General features: G+C 36.2%; 1 protein-coding gene across 2 annotated transcripts in view; it reads left to right on the forward strand.

The window, feature by feature from the left end:
* Positions 1–9,046: 9,046 nt before the first annotated feature.
* The window catches only part of LAMA2 (laminin, alpha 2), a 489,259-nt gene continuing 482,710 nt past the window's right edge, over positions 9,047–15,595 (forward strand). For both annotated transcript variants that reach the window (XM_004673842.1, XM_004673843.1), the window contains exon 1: positions 9,047–9,264. In XM_004673842.1, the coding sequence (XP_004673899.1) occupies positions 9,150–9,264 (115 nt within the window). In that variant the 5' untranslated portion in view covers positions 9,047–9,149. The remainder of the gene's footprint in view (positions 9,265–15,595) is intronic.

Here is a 15,595-nt window from a genome sequence, read left to right on the forward strand (position 1 = left end):
ACTTAGTGTCACCGTTGTTGTTACTGTAATAAACTTGAACTTGGCTTTGCTTCTTTAAGTTATTAGTTGTAGGTAAAGAAGGCCTAGGGACACCTGATTGACAACACTTAATTAACTCTCTCGCCCTCATCAGCTTCCAGAAAGCTTTGTATGCTCTGTGTTGGGTGACAGCACTCATCCTTCTGTGAATGAAATCATAGTTTCATCCCTTCCAAAAGGAAGGGCAAGCCAAAAAAAAATTTAAAAATGCCCTGTACAAGATTGCATTAGATTTATAAATTATTTTGGAGGAATTTTTTAAAATTTATTTATTTATGCATATAGAACTGGCATACAGGCCAGAGGTGTAGGGGCGATGAGAGGCTTCACCATAGTTAGAGTGGGGAGCAGAACAGGCAGATGGACTGAAATACACTGCTGAGGGGAGCAGCGGGCGGGTCAGAAGAGGTCAGCTGTGCCATATGGGTCACCTCCAGGCGGTGATCAAACGAACTGAAGGGGCTGCTGCAGTTTGCAGTGCTGCGCTTTAACCTGTGGCACCATCAGGGAGGACCCCCAGAGGAATTCTTTATAATGCTAAATATTCTCATCCATGAGTATAGCAAATCCCTTTTGTGGTTATTCAGTTTTGAGGAAATATTTTACATAAAAATTCTGAACATTTAAAAATTATACTTATTTCCGAACAGAATTCTTCAAAACTAGTGTCAATATATTCTCATTTTCTAATTAACTTTTTGGGTATATACCATGAGTCTAATTTTACTTCTATAGTAACTTTGTATATACAGTCCTTGCTGTACTCACTTGAAGCCTTTAAAAAATAATTTGACCTGGCCCTCCGTGGTGGCTTAGTGGGTTAAAGCACTGCACTAGGAAGCTAAAGCTACTTCCGTACGAGTTCGTTCCCTGCCTGCCCTGAAGGTGACCACATGGTGTGGCAGACCTCTCCTGACCTGCCCACTGCTCCCCTCAGCAGTGTACTTCATCGATCTGTCTGTTCTGCACCCCACTCCGTCTCTGGTGAATCCGCTCACCCTCCACATCTCTGGCCTGTACCCCAGTTCTGTATGCATAAATAAATAAATCTTAAAAAAAAATTGACCTTTTAAACATTTCACCATTATATATGTTTTATAGTGAAGATTTAGCATTATTTTTCCCCAGTAATCAGCCAATTAGCTAGCCTTTATGGTTAAATATTCACTTTTCCATACCATTAATTTATTATGTAAATGAGCATAAAATAAATAATTTTAAGAGTTCATTAATTTTTAGACTATTATTCCTCCTGTGCCTATTTCACAACTGCAAAGAGAAAATTTTCCCATAATTGGATCATCTGTTCATGGAATGACTATGAAATGCCTTACGAAGAAGTAAAATTGACCAACTGGATGTGATGGCAGTTACCTCAACATCTCAGCTCACACCTGGCAATCATCCTGTATTTCCTATCTCAGTTATTAGCACGCTTGACAGCCAGTTGTGCAAACCTCAAACTTTAGAATAATCCTTAAATTCCCATATCCGGTTGGTTAGCAATTCACTTTCTCAAATATCTTCTCTTCTCCTTCCTGATTCCTCATTCACTGGAGTCCTACACTCTGTCTGATCTTAGCTTGCTTGTGTAACGTTCTCTGAAAGGGTTTCCAGACACCCTATTTAAAGCGACTATCTCTTTGTAGTTACTGCTGTTTCACCTTGTTTGTTTCCTTTAAGGTGTAATGATTTGAAAAGGACTCATTTCAAAAAATTTTGCAAGTTATTTGTTTCTCTATTGGAATGTAAATGCTAGGACAGCAAAACTTTGTCTATAATTTCAGCTGTAGCAAGCAAGTTTACTTCCACCTCAGAGCAGATATTCTATGATATTACAAGAAAGAAAGAAAGAATGAATGAATCACAATGTCTTCTTAGCAGATTCATTTGGTTCCATATTCCTTTTTCAACTTTTTCCAATAAATTACCCACACTGATAGAATTATCAAAAATGAGTTCTAATCATATATGTCCCAGTTTATAGACTTTGATTCTATAATTACAAGACAGACAGCCATGACCTCAGCTTATGAAAATGGTAAAACTTTAGTTTATGTTAAATGAGGTTTTAAATAAAGTCAAAAATACCATATTAGGTCAGAACTTTATTATTCAGATAAATGCTGTTTTAAATATTGTATCATTTATAGAAATTTAGAGTAAAAGATTACCCCATAAATCTGTTAAGATTATAGTTATCTTTCCTTACTTCAAATGTTTATTTCTCACATGTTATATTCTATTTATTAATATTTCATTTTTATTTTGAGTACTAATCTTGTCCTGTATTTTAGAATTTTAACTTTATACACTATCCTTTCCTAGTCATAGAAACTTTTTTCCCCTATAGATCAGAGTTTTGTGTGTAGTGATGATACAGGAACTGACATTTTAATATTTTTTTCCTCTAAGAAAAATAAGTTTAAAATCATAAAAAGTATCTATTGACCATACAACTCACTTTAATAGTCTCTCATATAATATTGCCCTTATATATACTAGAAGTTAATTTTAAGTACTACATTTATTTCCACATAGTTCAATTATATTATATGATTTAATCAAATCATTCACAGAGGAAATATAAAACAAGATTTCTAAATTTTTATTAATAAATTTTAATAACATTTTATTTCAGTTAATCTCTTAAACTATATAGACTGTAGACAGATCCTCTCTCTAAGGGGTGGAAAAATTTTCTATCTTGGAAATGAAATCTTAATTTTATCTTTAAATTATAAGTCTGAAGTATAAATATTCCCATATATGTAGCCAATTCGATATTTTGTGATTAATTATTTTGGTAAAGAAGTTCCCATCTTATTAGTTAAATAGTGATAAGAATTCTATATGATCTATAATGCCAATTATAATTAACCTGACATAATTTTCTAGATTAAAATATATTAATTGATTTAACACTATTTTTCCTGTCCTAGATAGTCTCATACTTAAAGTATAGCTTTGAAAAATTTTTAAAATATAATTTGAAAAATATCTTAAACCCTGAGCTACATTCCAAAGGCCATATTATTTATATAAAGGGTAACAGAATAGTCTCAGGCTATAATCTTCAAAATTGTTTTAGGTCATTACATTTCTTAAATCATTAAGATGAATTACCAGTATGTCTCAACCTCGTCTTTTTATATTAAGAATGTAGCATTGAGATGTTACTCCTAGCCATAGAGGGCAAGTACTGAATTTTCTACAAAGAACTAGAAGTAGGGCCCTCCCTGGTGGCATAACAGGTTAAAGCACAGCACTACGAAGCTAGCAGCAGCTGCTTCAGCACAAGTTCCATTCCCCCCACCAGGGAGGTGACCCACATGGCGCGGCAGACCTCTCCTAACCCGCCCACTGCTCCCCTCAGAGTGTGCTTCATCAATCTGCCTGTCCCGATCTTGCTGTCTCTGGTGAATCCTCTCATCACCCCTGTACCTCTGGCCCCAGTTCTGTATAAATAAATAAATACATCTTAAAAAAAATAACTAGAAGGTTGGGGGGTGGTGGATAAAATTCTTCTTTTAGATAATGAATGATAGGCAGTGCAAAATTGTATGACTTGTGAAAAAGAAAGTTCTTGATAGTTTCAATGATTGACCCAACTCTCCATCTTTAGACAGTCTATGAAGTCTAATGCAGAAAGAGAAAACTAAAGCAGAGTACAGCAACTCCACTAAACTGAATATAAACAGTACTAAGTGATCTTGAAAGCAGATTCATTGCTGCAAAAGATGTCATATACACATCCCCACTCTGGGAACCTCAATTTTATATTAAGATTTCTGAGCTTTGTTACTGCTTTTAGATTTTCTGAGTTTTCTTCCAGTTACTGCTTTTAAATTTTCTGAGTTTTCTTCCAGTTTATGAGTCTCTGTCACAGCCATTTTCAACTCTGTATCTGAAAAGATCTGCCATATCTTTGTGTTAGATTCTGGAGACTCCGCCTCTCTGTGTGGTGAACCGTGCCTTTTAAGACCCGAGGTGCCATGTGCTCTAATTCTACACCTTCCCAGTTGCAGCTTTCCAGTTTGCTATTTTTTGTCTTAAGACTGCAGAACGTCCACCTTTCCAGCAGATGGCGCTAGGGACATTTTTGGTTTGGCTTTTAGTTTTTCCAAGTTTGCTGTTTCAGTAAGCAGCATGTCAGTTATCATTGATGTGCAACTGTGTGAGTCAGGGAGGGTAGGAGGCAGCTGGATGGGCACAATCACTGGTGAAAGTGGTATTGGGCATGACTCATGTTTTTGGTACCACTTACCGTTCTCCTCTCTGGAGATTTCAACATTTCAGTAATTGATTGAACAAATAAATAGCAGAGGAGTAAGTAAATAGAATACCATCAATCAATTGACAATATACATAGAACACACTACCTTAAAACAGCAGTATGCCATTGTTTTCAATGCAATATGGAATATTTATTAAAATAGACAATATGCTAAAATAAAAATCAAGTCTCAACATATTTAAAAGTATTCAAATAATGTATATTCCTTGACCATAAGGTAATTAAACTAGACATTAATAACATTAAGATATCTAGCAAGAACTCAAGAAATATTGTATATTGACAATGTCTTAGATCATTTGGGCTAATTTCACAAAATACCATAGATAAGATGGCTTATGAATAAGCAAACAGACAATGTTTCAGTTTTGGAGACTGGTATATGCAAGATTAAGACTTTTCAGATTTAATGGCTAGTGGAAATCCACTTCCTGGGCTGTCATTCAGTCTTTAACTGTGTCCTAACATGGCAGAAGGGGAAAGGTACTTCTCTGGAATCTTTCTTAAGGGCACTGATCCCACTCATGAAACTGCTTCCTATGATCAAAGCACTTCCAGGGGCCCAACTTCCTAATGCCATCACAACAGGCATTGGGATTCAGCATTTGAATCTTAGGGTTACACAAACATTGTGACCATAGCAACAACACATTTCAAAATAGCGCATGTGTCAAAGAAGAAATCACAAAAAAAATTCTTCAAAAGCAATTGATATGAATTTAAAAATAATTAAAAATTCTAAATCTGTGAGATGCAGTGAAGCTTTTTATTAAGGAAAAATATAGAATTTTAATAGTATAACGATAGAAGGAATGTCAACAGTCAATGAGCTTCTACAAGAAACTAAAAAGAAAAGTGAAGTAAACCTACAGTAAGTAGAAGAAGGGCTGTTAAGGATACACAGGGAAATCAATGAAACAAAGTAGATAATCACAGAAGGAAGTCAATAAAGCAAAAGTGAATTCTTTAAAATAATGAGTAAAATTAACATTTCTAAATAAAAAAGTAAAAAAAAGGCAGTGTACAACTTACATATAATCAAGTAAAATCATTGTGACACTAAATATTGTAAATAGCTTGATAAAACCGTTAATTATAACTTAGATAAAATAGGTGCATTCCTTAAAAGATACAAATTATCAAAACTATTACAAGAAAAAATAGAAAATGCAAACCATCCTATATCTACTTAAAATATCAGATTTGGTCTAAATAATCCCAGAAACCAAGGATCATAATTTTATAAGTTATCTAGGACCAGCATTACCCTAATGCAAAACCAGACATAGATATTAAAATAAAATGAACATAGAATAATATCTCTTACGGACGCAGATAAAAATATTTGATAAATTGCTTACGAGTGCAAATTTAGTACATCTAAATTAGAAGCATATAAAAAGGATAATATTTCATAACTAATTGAAGTTTATGTCCAAACTATGAGTGTGACATAGAAAAAGGTAATCTACATGTATGCCTGGCTGAATTTCAGTACCTGTTTTATACCTACGCTATATTACACCTACATATTCAACTATCCAGGGGTTGGAAATAAGTACTCTATAGCTAAGCCTATGATGTTTGCATCAGTACTGAACAAGCACAAACTATTTTTTCTTTTTCCTTTTTCTCTTAAACAATACAGTACAATAACAATTTACATAGCATTTACATTGCATTGGGTATTCTAACTAATTTAAAGTATGTGACAGGAAGTTCCTAGTTTTATGCAAATGCTATGTGATTTTATGTGAAGGCCCTGAGCATTTCTGTAATGAGTCCCAGAACCAATTCACCCCCCCCACCCCTTGTAGGGCAAAACTGTAAATACTCATATATGTCAGTGAAAAGAGAACCCAAAAATAAATGCACACATAAATAACAAGTTAACAGGTGGAAAAATGCTTTTTCTCAACAAATGGTGTTGAACAGATAACTGCTTGGAAAAAAGAAAAACCATACCAATCCCTTATTTCACAGGAGATGCCAAAATTTATTGAAATATATCATAAGCTAAATGTAGTAGAAAAAAATAAAATTTCTATGATACTATAAATTTGGAGGAAGCAAGAATTTCTGAAATTCAATAAAGTATTAAGCTCAAATGAAAAACTTACTATGTTGAATTTTAATTAAGAAAAAAAATTAAACAGTTCAGCTGTTGGCAAGTAGTCAAGAAACTGAAAAGTCAAGTCATAGACTGAGAACAATGCACTGTATTAAGTATATTTAACAAAGAACTTTTCTCCAGAATATACTCAAATCTTACAACTTAGTAATAATATGACAGAGCAATTATGAAAAATGAGCAAAAAAATCTAACAGACATTTTACCAAAGAAGTATCAAAAATGTCCATTAAGTCCATGAAAATATTTTCAACATCATTAGAGAAATGCTAATGACTACAGGAGATACCACTATACAACCATTGTTCATTAAAATTAAATAATATTAGCTATTGGCAAATGGGTGGAGCAGCTAAGAATCTTTATAATTGCTGGAGGAATGTAAAGTGGTGTGAGCATATTGAAAAACAGTCAAAGTTTCATATAGAGCAACCCAATCACATTACTTTTAGGAATTAAGACATATAACCTTATGCCCACATAAACACTATTCAAATATTCATAGCAACTCTATTCTTAGTAGCTAAAAGCTGGAACAATCTAAATGTATTTCAACAAGTAAATATATAAACAAATTGTGATATTGATATGGCCATACATAGAATATAATTAAATAATGAAAAGTTATATGTAAAGTAACAACACGGCTATTCCTCTAAAACATGCTGAGTGAAGGAATCTATACTAAACATTATTATTATATTATTTCTTTTATATGAGAGTTGAGAATAGTTAAAGTAAGATGTAATGTCAGAAATCAGAGCAACACTTGTTTCTGGGTTGGAGGCTGAGGATTTCCTGCAAAAGGACAGAAAAAAACCTCAGGAGAAATTATAAAAACAGACTATATTTATTGGGGTAATTGTCAAATGGATTTTGCATTTTATACATATCTAGTGGTTCATTTATTTTACATATATTGTACCTCAGGTTTATTTGAAAAAAAATTATAGCTCTGACAACATACTATCGTGATTTTGGTTAAATAATTTTACATTGTTTCCCCTGTGTTGAATCAAACATGTGGCATTGATAATAGAGATTAAGGGTCAGACCAGAGTCCACTTTGGAATTTCCACAATTTAGAACAAAAGAAAAGTTTTCTAGCCAATATTAACTGACCTAAGTAAAACAAGTAATATTGAAGGATATTCATTCATTCACTTCAGCCCATTTTGACCAAGTGGTTCTCACTCAGTTCTATAAGGGACAATACCCTCTTTCTATTAAAAGAGACATAGATAATAAAATCTAACTTTAATATAAAGTTTAAATATCAATTTACCTCTTAAGTATAAAAGAAAAAAGAAAAAGTCATCTACATGAAACAATACATAGTTCAATATTTAAGTGGTTGGATAAAACTATCCGGGAAGGCAAAATACAGTAGAAACCATAAGTACCTATTTCCAGAGTCACCCTAGTGTGACAAATGGGGTGTGGATACTGTCCTGGAGAAATTACCATGAGCAGCATTGTTACCAGTGATGTGAATTTCTGAAATGGCATACACATCTTGCAAAAGCTCAAAAACCATGCCAACAATTTTGCTTATGTACAAAATAGACACAAATCAGGTTTCAAATATAAAGCAATGTTTTGTATATGAATGCACAGTGGTGAGAAGTAAGTACCTGCCTAACAAGTCGTGTGGGAGGGTCTCTCCCCTCCCTCCCACCCCCCAAAACAGCACACCTACAGCAGACCCCAGGGTTCTGGGGCCAGTAGCCCGACTCTGAGTGAACCCAGACTTCTGCAAGCCTCACACCAGCCCAGCAAGCAGCTTTTTCACGCAGTTACTAGAACCCTTGCCCCAGGCTATAAAAAACAAGCCACACAAAAGGGGCAGTCCTCCACACGATGGAGGGCACAAAAAACTGCAAAAATCCCCTTGTGTTAAAGAGAAGAAATGGACTGGAGGACATGAAATTTCCTCAGAAAACAATTGAAAAGGCCTTTTATCCTCTTTAAGCGAATGTTTCCCGACTGAACTGAAAACCTAATTTTAACCTTTATTTGGTCATAAACATTACAGCGGGGCAAGGGGCCTAGTGTAATCTGGTCTTTCTTTGTTCCCCACAGTCCAGGAGGCATTAAGTGTCTTGTCTTGATTTGCAATGTCCTTCGGGCCCATCTTCTGTTCTCCTCCCTGGTAACTTAGTCTTCAGGCCTTTGGTACCATCCTGTCTCCAACAGGGATCACCTGGGCAAGCTGCCTGCTGCCCGCAATCTTGACAGACCAGGACAGACCCTACCCAGCCTTGGTTAAGTTTCTTGTGCAGAATGTTCACAATTAATGTTTACCATATGCAGGGACTTTTAAAGACCCCAAAGTGCTTCCATGCCAATTATATCTTTTAAATTAAAGAGGTTCAGCCAACAGATCCAGCTTAGCAGTGATTCCTCCTTAGAGGGCGGGGCCGCTCAAGGAAGCGCCTTTTTCACTAGGACGCTTTAAAGGCCTGAGACCGTCTTCTGCGGGGTGAGTGTCCGGGAAGGGGGAGGGTGGGGGAGTGTCCTCTTTCTCCCCCCACCCTCGGGGCGGTTGAGCCAAAACTCCTGCGGGCTGTCTCCTCCTTTTCTCCAGCAGCTGCAGCTCACTGAGCTCACTACCCCGGGCAGGGGCCAGAAGGCGGCGACTCGACAGGCTCCTGAGAAGTGGATCCGCTCCCGGCCGCTGCGATGCCTGGAGTCGCCCGGGTGCTCCTGGCGCTGCTGCTGAGCGGAGCCCTCGGGGGCGCCCGGGCTCAGGACGCGCAGCCGCCGCCGCGGCAGTCACAGGCGCATCAGCAAAGAGGTACAGTTGAGGCACGGCTCTAAGTTACATCCCGCGTCGGGGCCGGAGACTTCTCACCGGTTCCTTCCCGGGACAGTTGCTGGCCCGGGACCGCTGTTTGTTTTGCCCTCGGGGAGTGTGCTTTGGGGCAAGTGGGGCCAGCTAAACTTGATGCAAGTTCATGTCCAACTCCCTCCTGGTGTGGAAGGGAATTGCCTGTCTTTCCTCAAAAGAACTTGCAGCATTTTTCATTGTTCATTCCTTTGTGAGAGAAGTTGTAGTTTATATCCTGCAAATTGATTTCCAGAATCTTTCCAAGAGGCAAACTTCAACCAATTGGAAAAAGAATAAAGTCTCTCCAAATTAGATTCCATCCCTGCAGAGAAAGTTTCCTTTGCTGTACTTCATCTTGGAACTTTATGGAGGGCAGCGGAAACTTTCTCTATATTTTAAGGTACTTTGTTTTCAATTAATTGGAACAGGGTTTGGAAAGTAGTTGAGTAAGTGGTGCCCTCAGAATTACTTTTTTACCCACGTCCTGTTACAGGTATTTTATTATTGTGAAGTAGCTCCTCTTGCATAAATACAAAGGAAAATTCGGTGTCATCTGTATTTTAATTGAGACCACAGTGACCAAATATACACTTCAGGGGACACTGGAAAACAGTTGTATTTAATGTAACAAAGGATTCTCTTCAGAGTGCCTCAGTGTTTGTATGCATATCCATTCTGACTCTTGGGAGTCTTTGAAGAGTTACTCTGTGATCATGAATTTTAAAAGATGCACATGAGCAGGGTTTTGAAACATAATTTGTGATGCCTTATCCCAGCAAGCATTTTTGTAAGTTGGAAAACATGTATCAAAGTAAAAAACATTTAAGAAATACTTAAAGTTTGGTTTTAAATATCAAAATATTTACCCTGAGTATAAAATCTGGAGATTAGCTTTTGAGAGTTTTGATGAGATTGAATATGCCAAAATTTTGAAATATACTTATCCCTTTTTCAGTAAGCTGGAATAAAGCTCTGGCTCACAGCTTTGATCATTTTTCCTCTTAAAATCTAACATTTCTAGCAGTACTTTTTCATTTAAAGAAGTGTGAAAAAATACTGTAAGCTCCTTGCTACAATAATAACTCCCTGATTAAAGTTCCTAGAATTAAAACGACCTTTAGTTCACTGTGTAACTTTTTTCCTATTTTTACTTTTCCTTCTCTAAGAGGTAAAATGGGGTTAATATGGCTTAATTAATAGACATTATGAGACAGTGATTTTGATAATATCTCTGCAACTGTTTTTAAAAATACTGCTTTCAATATTAACCGTGTTCAGTTATACATGTTTTCATAATACATAGTACTTTTTATACTGTTAAGCAGCTGAGAGTGAAGAGTCCAGGAACCCCAATTCTTCTGTTTACTTGTGTGTGGGGGGTGGTTCAGAGCTCAGCACATTGAGAATAGGGATCAACTGGGTTCCTGAGAATTTTCCTATTATTTTCCTCTTCTTTCTGTCTTTTTTTCTCCCCTCCGAAACCCCTTCCCTCAGATTTCATTTCTTCCCTTCCTCTTCTCTCTCTTTGCCCTTCTTTCTTAATTTGGAATAAATTTGGTCTATGGTTCAGGCACAAAAGGGGAAGGGTGAATGCAGAGAGGAGAATTTATACTGCCATTCTTTGGAGAGATCGCTTAGACAGCATAAATAATATGCAACTCTATACAAAATAGCCATAATGCAGAGTCCACCATAATTGCTATGACTGTGTATTTTATACATCATTTGTCATATACTTATATACTTAGTGTTGATATAAATGTTTGAAGCTGTTAGTAGTAAAAGTATATATAAAACATATTTTATACTTTAATTTGTGTAGTGCTTTAATAATTTCAAATGCCTTATTACATGAGCTTATTTCAACTACAGGTAAAAATACTGTTTTTATTGTTATTATTGAACAAGTTAAAAAGCTTTGAGTAGCTGTGAGTTAAGTTAATACAACTGCTTATAACTTATTATTTTACAGAAAGTACTTCTGGCATTGCTTATGATAAATTTCCCATTTTTATGGTACAAGATTTACTTATTTCCATTTAGTTTTCAAGGCCATTTTTATTTTTCAAAGTTGTTCCCTTAAAGCAAACGTAGTGTAGACCATTGGTTATAAGTTTGGCTTATAAGTGTTGTTGGCTAACATCAACTTTCCTCTTTTTGATTATACCAGCACTTACCTTTTTGGTCAAGCACCAGTTATTCAGAATGCTTTTCCATTCAGTGCAATGCCAATTCATTAAGAATATCGACATGATGTAATCATATTGAAATGTTTTAATCTGGTTCAAGTCTTAAACCAGTTTTTTAATTTTTTCTCCAAAATCTTGTGTAGTCACTATATTACACTGAATATAGTAGTATGAATAACTCATTTAGCAGAATAATGTTCCAAAGAAATTCTTTAACTAGATTTAAGATTGACAAAATAGGAGAATAATGTAGTCAAAGCATTCAAAGGGGTTCTGCATTTCAACAGGCCAGAAGATAAAATCTTTTCCTGCTATTCTTGTGAATAACAGGTGGGAATAAAAATATAGTGGTAGATAAATTGCAGCTGATTAAAAATAATTTCCAAAAAAAATTGTATAGTGGATGAAGATCAGTCTGGAAAATAACCTCTAGGAATGTGAGACAGGTTTCCTTAATGATATAATCCAAGCTTATTAGAAATGCAGGTGTTCGAAATTAGTTTAGATGGCTAAGCTGAATAATAACAGATTCAGGAATGTTCAGGGAAGCTATGACATGGGACAGAACCTATATGGCTGGTCTTATTGTTTGTGTCTGGATATTAAATAAATTAATTTGCCCTCTTCTGGACATTTGTTGTATTGTTATATGTCTGGGAATGAGCACAAAGACAGAATGAGAAATGACAGACTGCATTACAGCCAGTTCAGTATTAGCATGTAGTGCTACAGGAAGATTGACTCACTTTTATAAAAAGACACACAGAAGCTTATGGGTTGGTTTAGAACATATTTGGTTCCTCCATTGACAAATGGATGTAAAGTCAGAGGAGGAAGAGTAGGATAGTGAGGAGTCTGAAAATCCTAGGATTTTGGGAAAAATTGCCACATAAGAAAAATAATGGGACATTTGTCTTTTCTAAGCTTTTAATTGAGACCCATAGAAGATTGTATCTATAGGAAGGTGTAAGTTCAAGAAAATGGCAAGAAATCTGCTGTCCACACTCCTTTATTCCTCATTCTGAACTGTTTAGAAATGATAGGGTTGTGTGAAGGCAACTAACTTCTGGAAATGTCCATGCAGTGCTCAGGTGCACAACTTATCAGAGATGATTTAGGATGAAATAGCTCTTCAGAGTGGAGTTTCGAGACTCTAGTCCTTTTCCAAGTCCAAGATTCTAGTATTACATTCAATTGTACTTGGAGTGCATATTTGTATTTATACCTCTGAATTCTTTAATGTCAAGAAAACAAACACATATGCATGTGTTTTTAGAAGTCTTCTGAGATAAAATTAAAATGGAGTTGAAATAATCCTTATTCACTTTTGGCAAGACTCCGTAAAAATTTAATGTGAAATTTCCACATCACCATCAAGTGTACAGTTGTAAAACACCTGGTGTCATAAAATATGAGAGTACTTTACAAATTACCAGACAACTTTTCAGGGGATTTATTGTGACTGTAAACCTGGCATTAAATTTTGTTGTTGGTTTGTTCACTATATGCTGACCTAATAGTTTAGTAAAAGTGATTCATAACAGATAAAATGTATGACTGAGAAAATGAACAGATTCTACATGGAATGTTATATTCAATAGGTGTGGTAGAATTGTTTTAATATTATATTAGGCTTTTTCTTCATATAGTCATAATAAATTGCTTATAAATGTTATTCCTAAAAATTTCCCATCCTAAGGATTCATGCAAAGGACTGAACTGAATCTATACCAAGATTTTCTAGGAATCGTGAGTAATTATTGTATATTCTCTGTTAACTCTTTGTTAATTGTCTTCATTATTGCCACATATTCCAGTTTTTGTCTTCTTTAAATAGAATGATTATAAAACCCCACCAGATATTCCAAGAATGCTATACAAATATGGCTGCTATAAGAAGAGAATACGTATTTTTTTTTTATTTTTTTTAAAGATTTATTTATTTATTCATACAGAACTGGGGTACAGGCCAGAGATGGGGAGGGTGAGAGGATTCACCATGAACAGAGTGGGGAGCAGAACAGGCACATCAACGAAGTACACTGCCGAGGGGAGCAGCGGGCGGGTCAGGAGAGGTCTGCCACGCCATGTGGGCACCTCCGGGGCAGGCGGGGATCGAACTCGTGCAGAAGTGGCTTTAGTTTCTCAATGCAGTGCATTAACCCGCTGCGCCACCAGGGAGGGCCGAGAATACGTATTTTTTAATGGGAGGGATTTGATTAACTAGGAAGAATTTTTGAAGTAGGTTGGTTTGCAATTCTGCACTCATTGCTAGAAGAGATGAGAAGCAAGAGGTGGAACTCTATATCTTTATGTTGGTAGGGAGCAATCTTTTTTTTTTTTTCTTTTTTTTTTTGGCTAGAAGAACCGGGCTGTGGCCCAGAGATGTAGAGTGGAGATGGAAGAATGGGAAGATTCACCAGAGACAGAGCGGGAGAAGAACAGGCAGATTTACTGAAATAAACTGATAAAAGGGAGTAGTGGGTGAGAAGGAAACTCAAGTCACAGGGGTGATAGGGCTGGCACTTAAGGCCTAGGCCACCAGGGAGGCCCATGGAGGGCAGTCTTAAAGAGCAAAGAAACTTACACACAAGACTTGTCTTGTGTGGCCACAAGACACGAAGATCTGTGCCTAACAAAATCTTAAATGATTTTATAGAAGACTTCCCTGTGTTCAGACATGTATACCACCCAAGTAGTCTCAATAACACCTTGCTCTTTCAAGGCTACATTATTAAAATGACTGCTAGCAGGGCCTTAATAGAATGTATGGGGACTGGGACAGGGGTCAGGAAACTTCAAATGTTTGGGTCAACTGGTGATCATGTCCTCTTAATGAACTCATCCAAGTAGTAGTAGGATTTGGAATTCTTGTTCATTTCAACTACATTGTTACAGCTATGACTCAAAAAGCATTTTCTCAATCTTCATTTTTATAAAGACTGAGAAAAAAAAGCAGATCACTGTTATTATTTTTGATTATCTGTTGACAATAACTAAAATTGCTTGATATTTCAACTTATACATCTGAGATCAAATCAGTATTCTTTCATTTGCTCTAAATAGATTTAACAGTGAACTATAAAAAATAAAACGCACTTAAATTTCGTATCAGATTTCATATCTCCTTTCATGATCTGCTTTAGAATTATGAGACCATGACGCTGAGATACAATGGAAGAGGATGATATGGAACTTAGTGGGAATAGAGCAGCTGTCTCAATTTTAAAGCTGAAAGGATGTGTCAAGTACAAACTGATTCAAGTCATCATAACAGTGCAGTAGGATTCTACCATGTGGATGAAGCACAGCTAGAAGAGTTTCCAAGCAGTGTAATAAAAAAGAAAAGGAATTGTAAATCCAGGTTAGCTATCCACTTTGATCTATGTCTGTAGTTAACAGCTCCACATTGTGTGAAAAGATTGGGAAGAAAGCATTGTCAAATGCCAAGTGTTTAGCTCCTAATCTAGAAGATTAGGGTTAGGATTTGTGTATCATCAGATACAATTTTGAACTAGGTAGTAAGGCATGAACCACAAGCAGTAATCCAGTTGTCCTATATGAGAAGATAGGGTGAATGTTAGACAAAGACAAAACTGTACTGGCACTTGTTCTTAAGATTTATGTTAAGTTCATTGTATAATAGGCAGAGACTCATTTCTGGACTGATTCTTGGTAATACAATGTTTAAGTATCAGAATTTGTACATGAAATTGGTGGGTTTGTACTTATATGTATTGGAATATGATTAGTGAATGAATGTGTTCGGTGGGTAACATAGACCCCTCCACCCTCAATATCCCTGTTCTGTGGAGCTCCTATTCTAGTTGGGTGGCAAAGTAGAGAGAGACATGATGAATTTATGATGATTAAGTAATATAATGAATACATATAGTATAAAGAAAGTAGTGAGAGATGAGACCCCAGAACAAACCAATACAGCAGGGTAGGAAATCAAGGTTCCAGGAGTGGAGTAAGACTGGCTGCGATATTTAGTGGTGTTAAAAGTAGACTCAGGGCCCTCCCTGGTGGCGCAGCCGGGTAAAGCGCAGCACTAAGAAGCTAAAGCCACTTCTGCATGAGTTCGATTCCCGCCTGCCCCGGAGGTG

Source organism: Condylura cristata, unplaced genomic scaffold, assembly GCF_000260355.1.
Source record: "Condylura cristata isolate star-nosed mole 26May11 unplaced genomic scaffold, ConCri1.0 scaffold00001, whole genome shotgun sequence".
Classification (NCBI taxonomy): domain Eukaryota; kingdom Metazoa; phylum Chordata; class Mammalia; order Eulipotyphla; family Talpidae; genus Condylura; species Condylura cristata.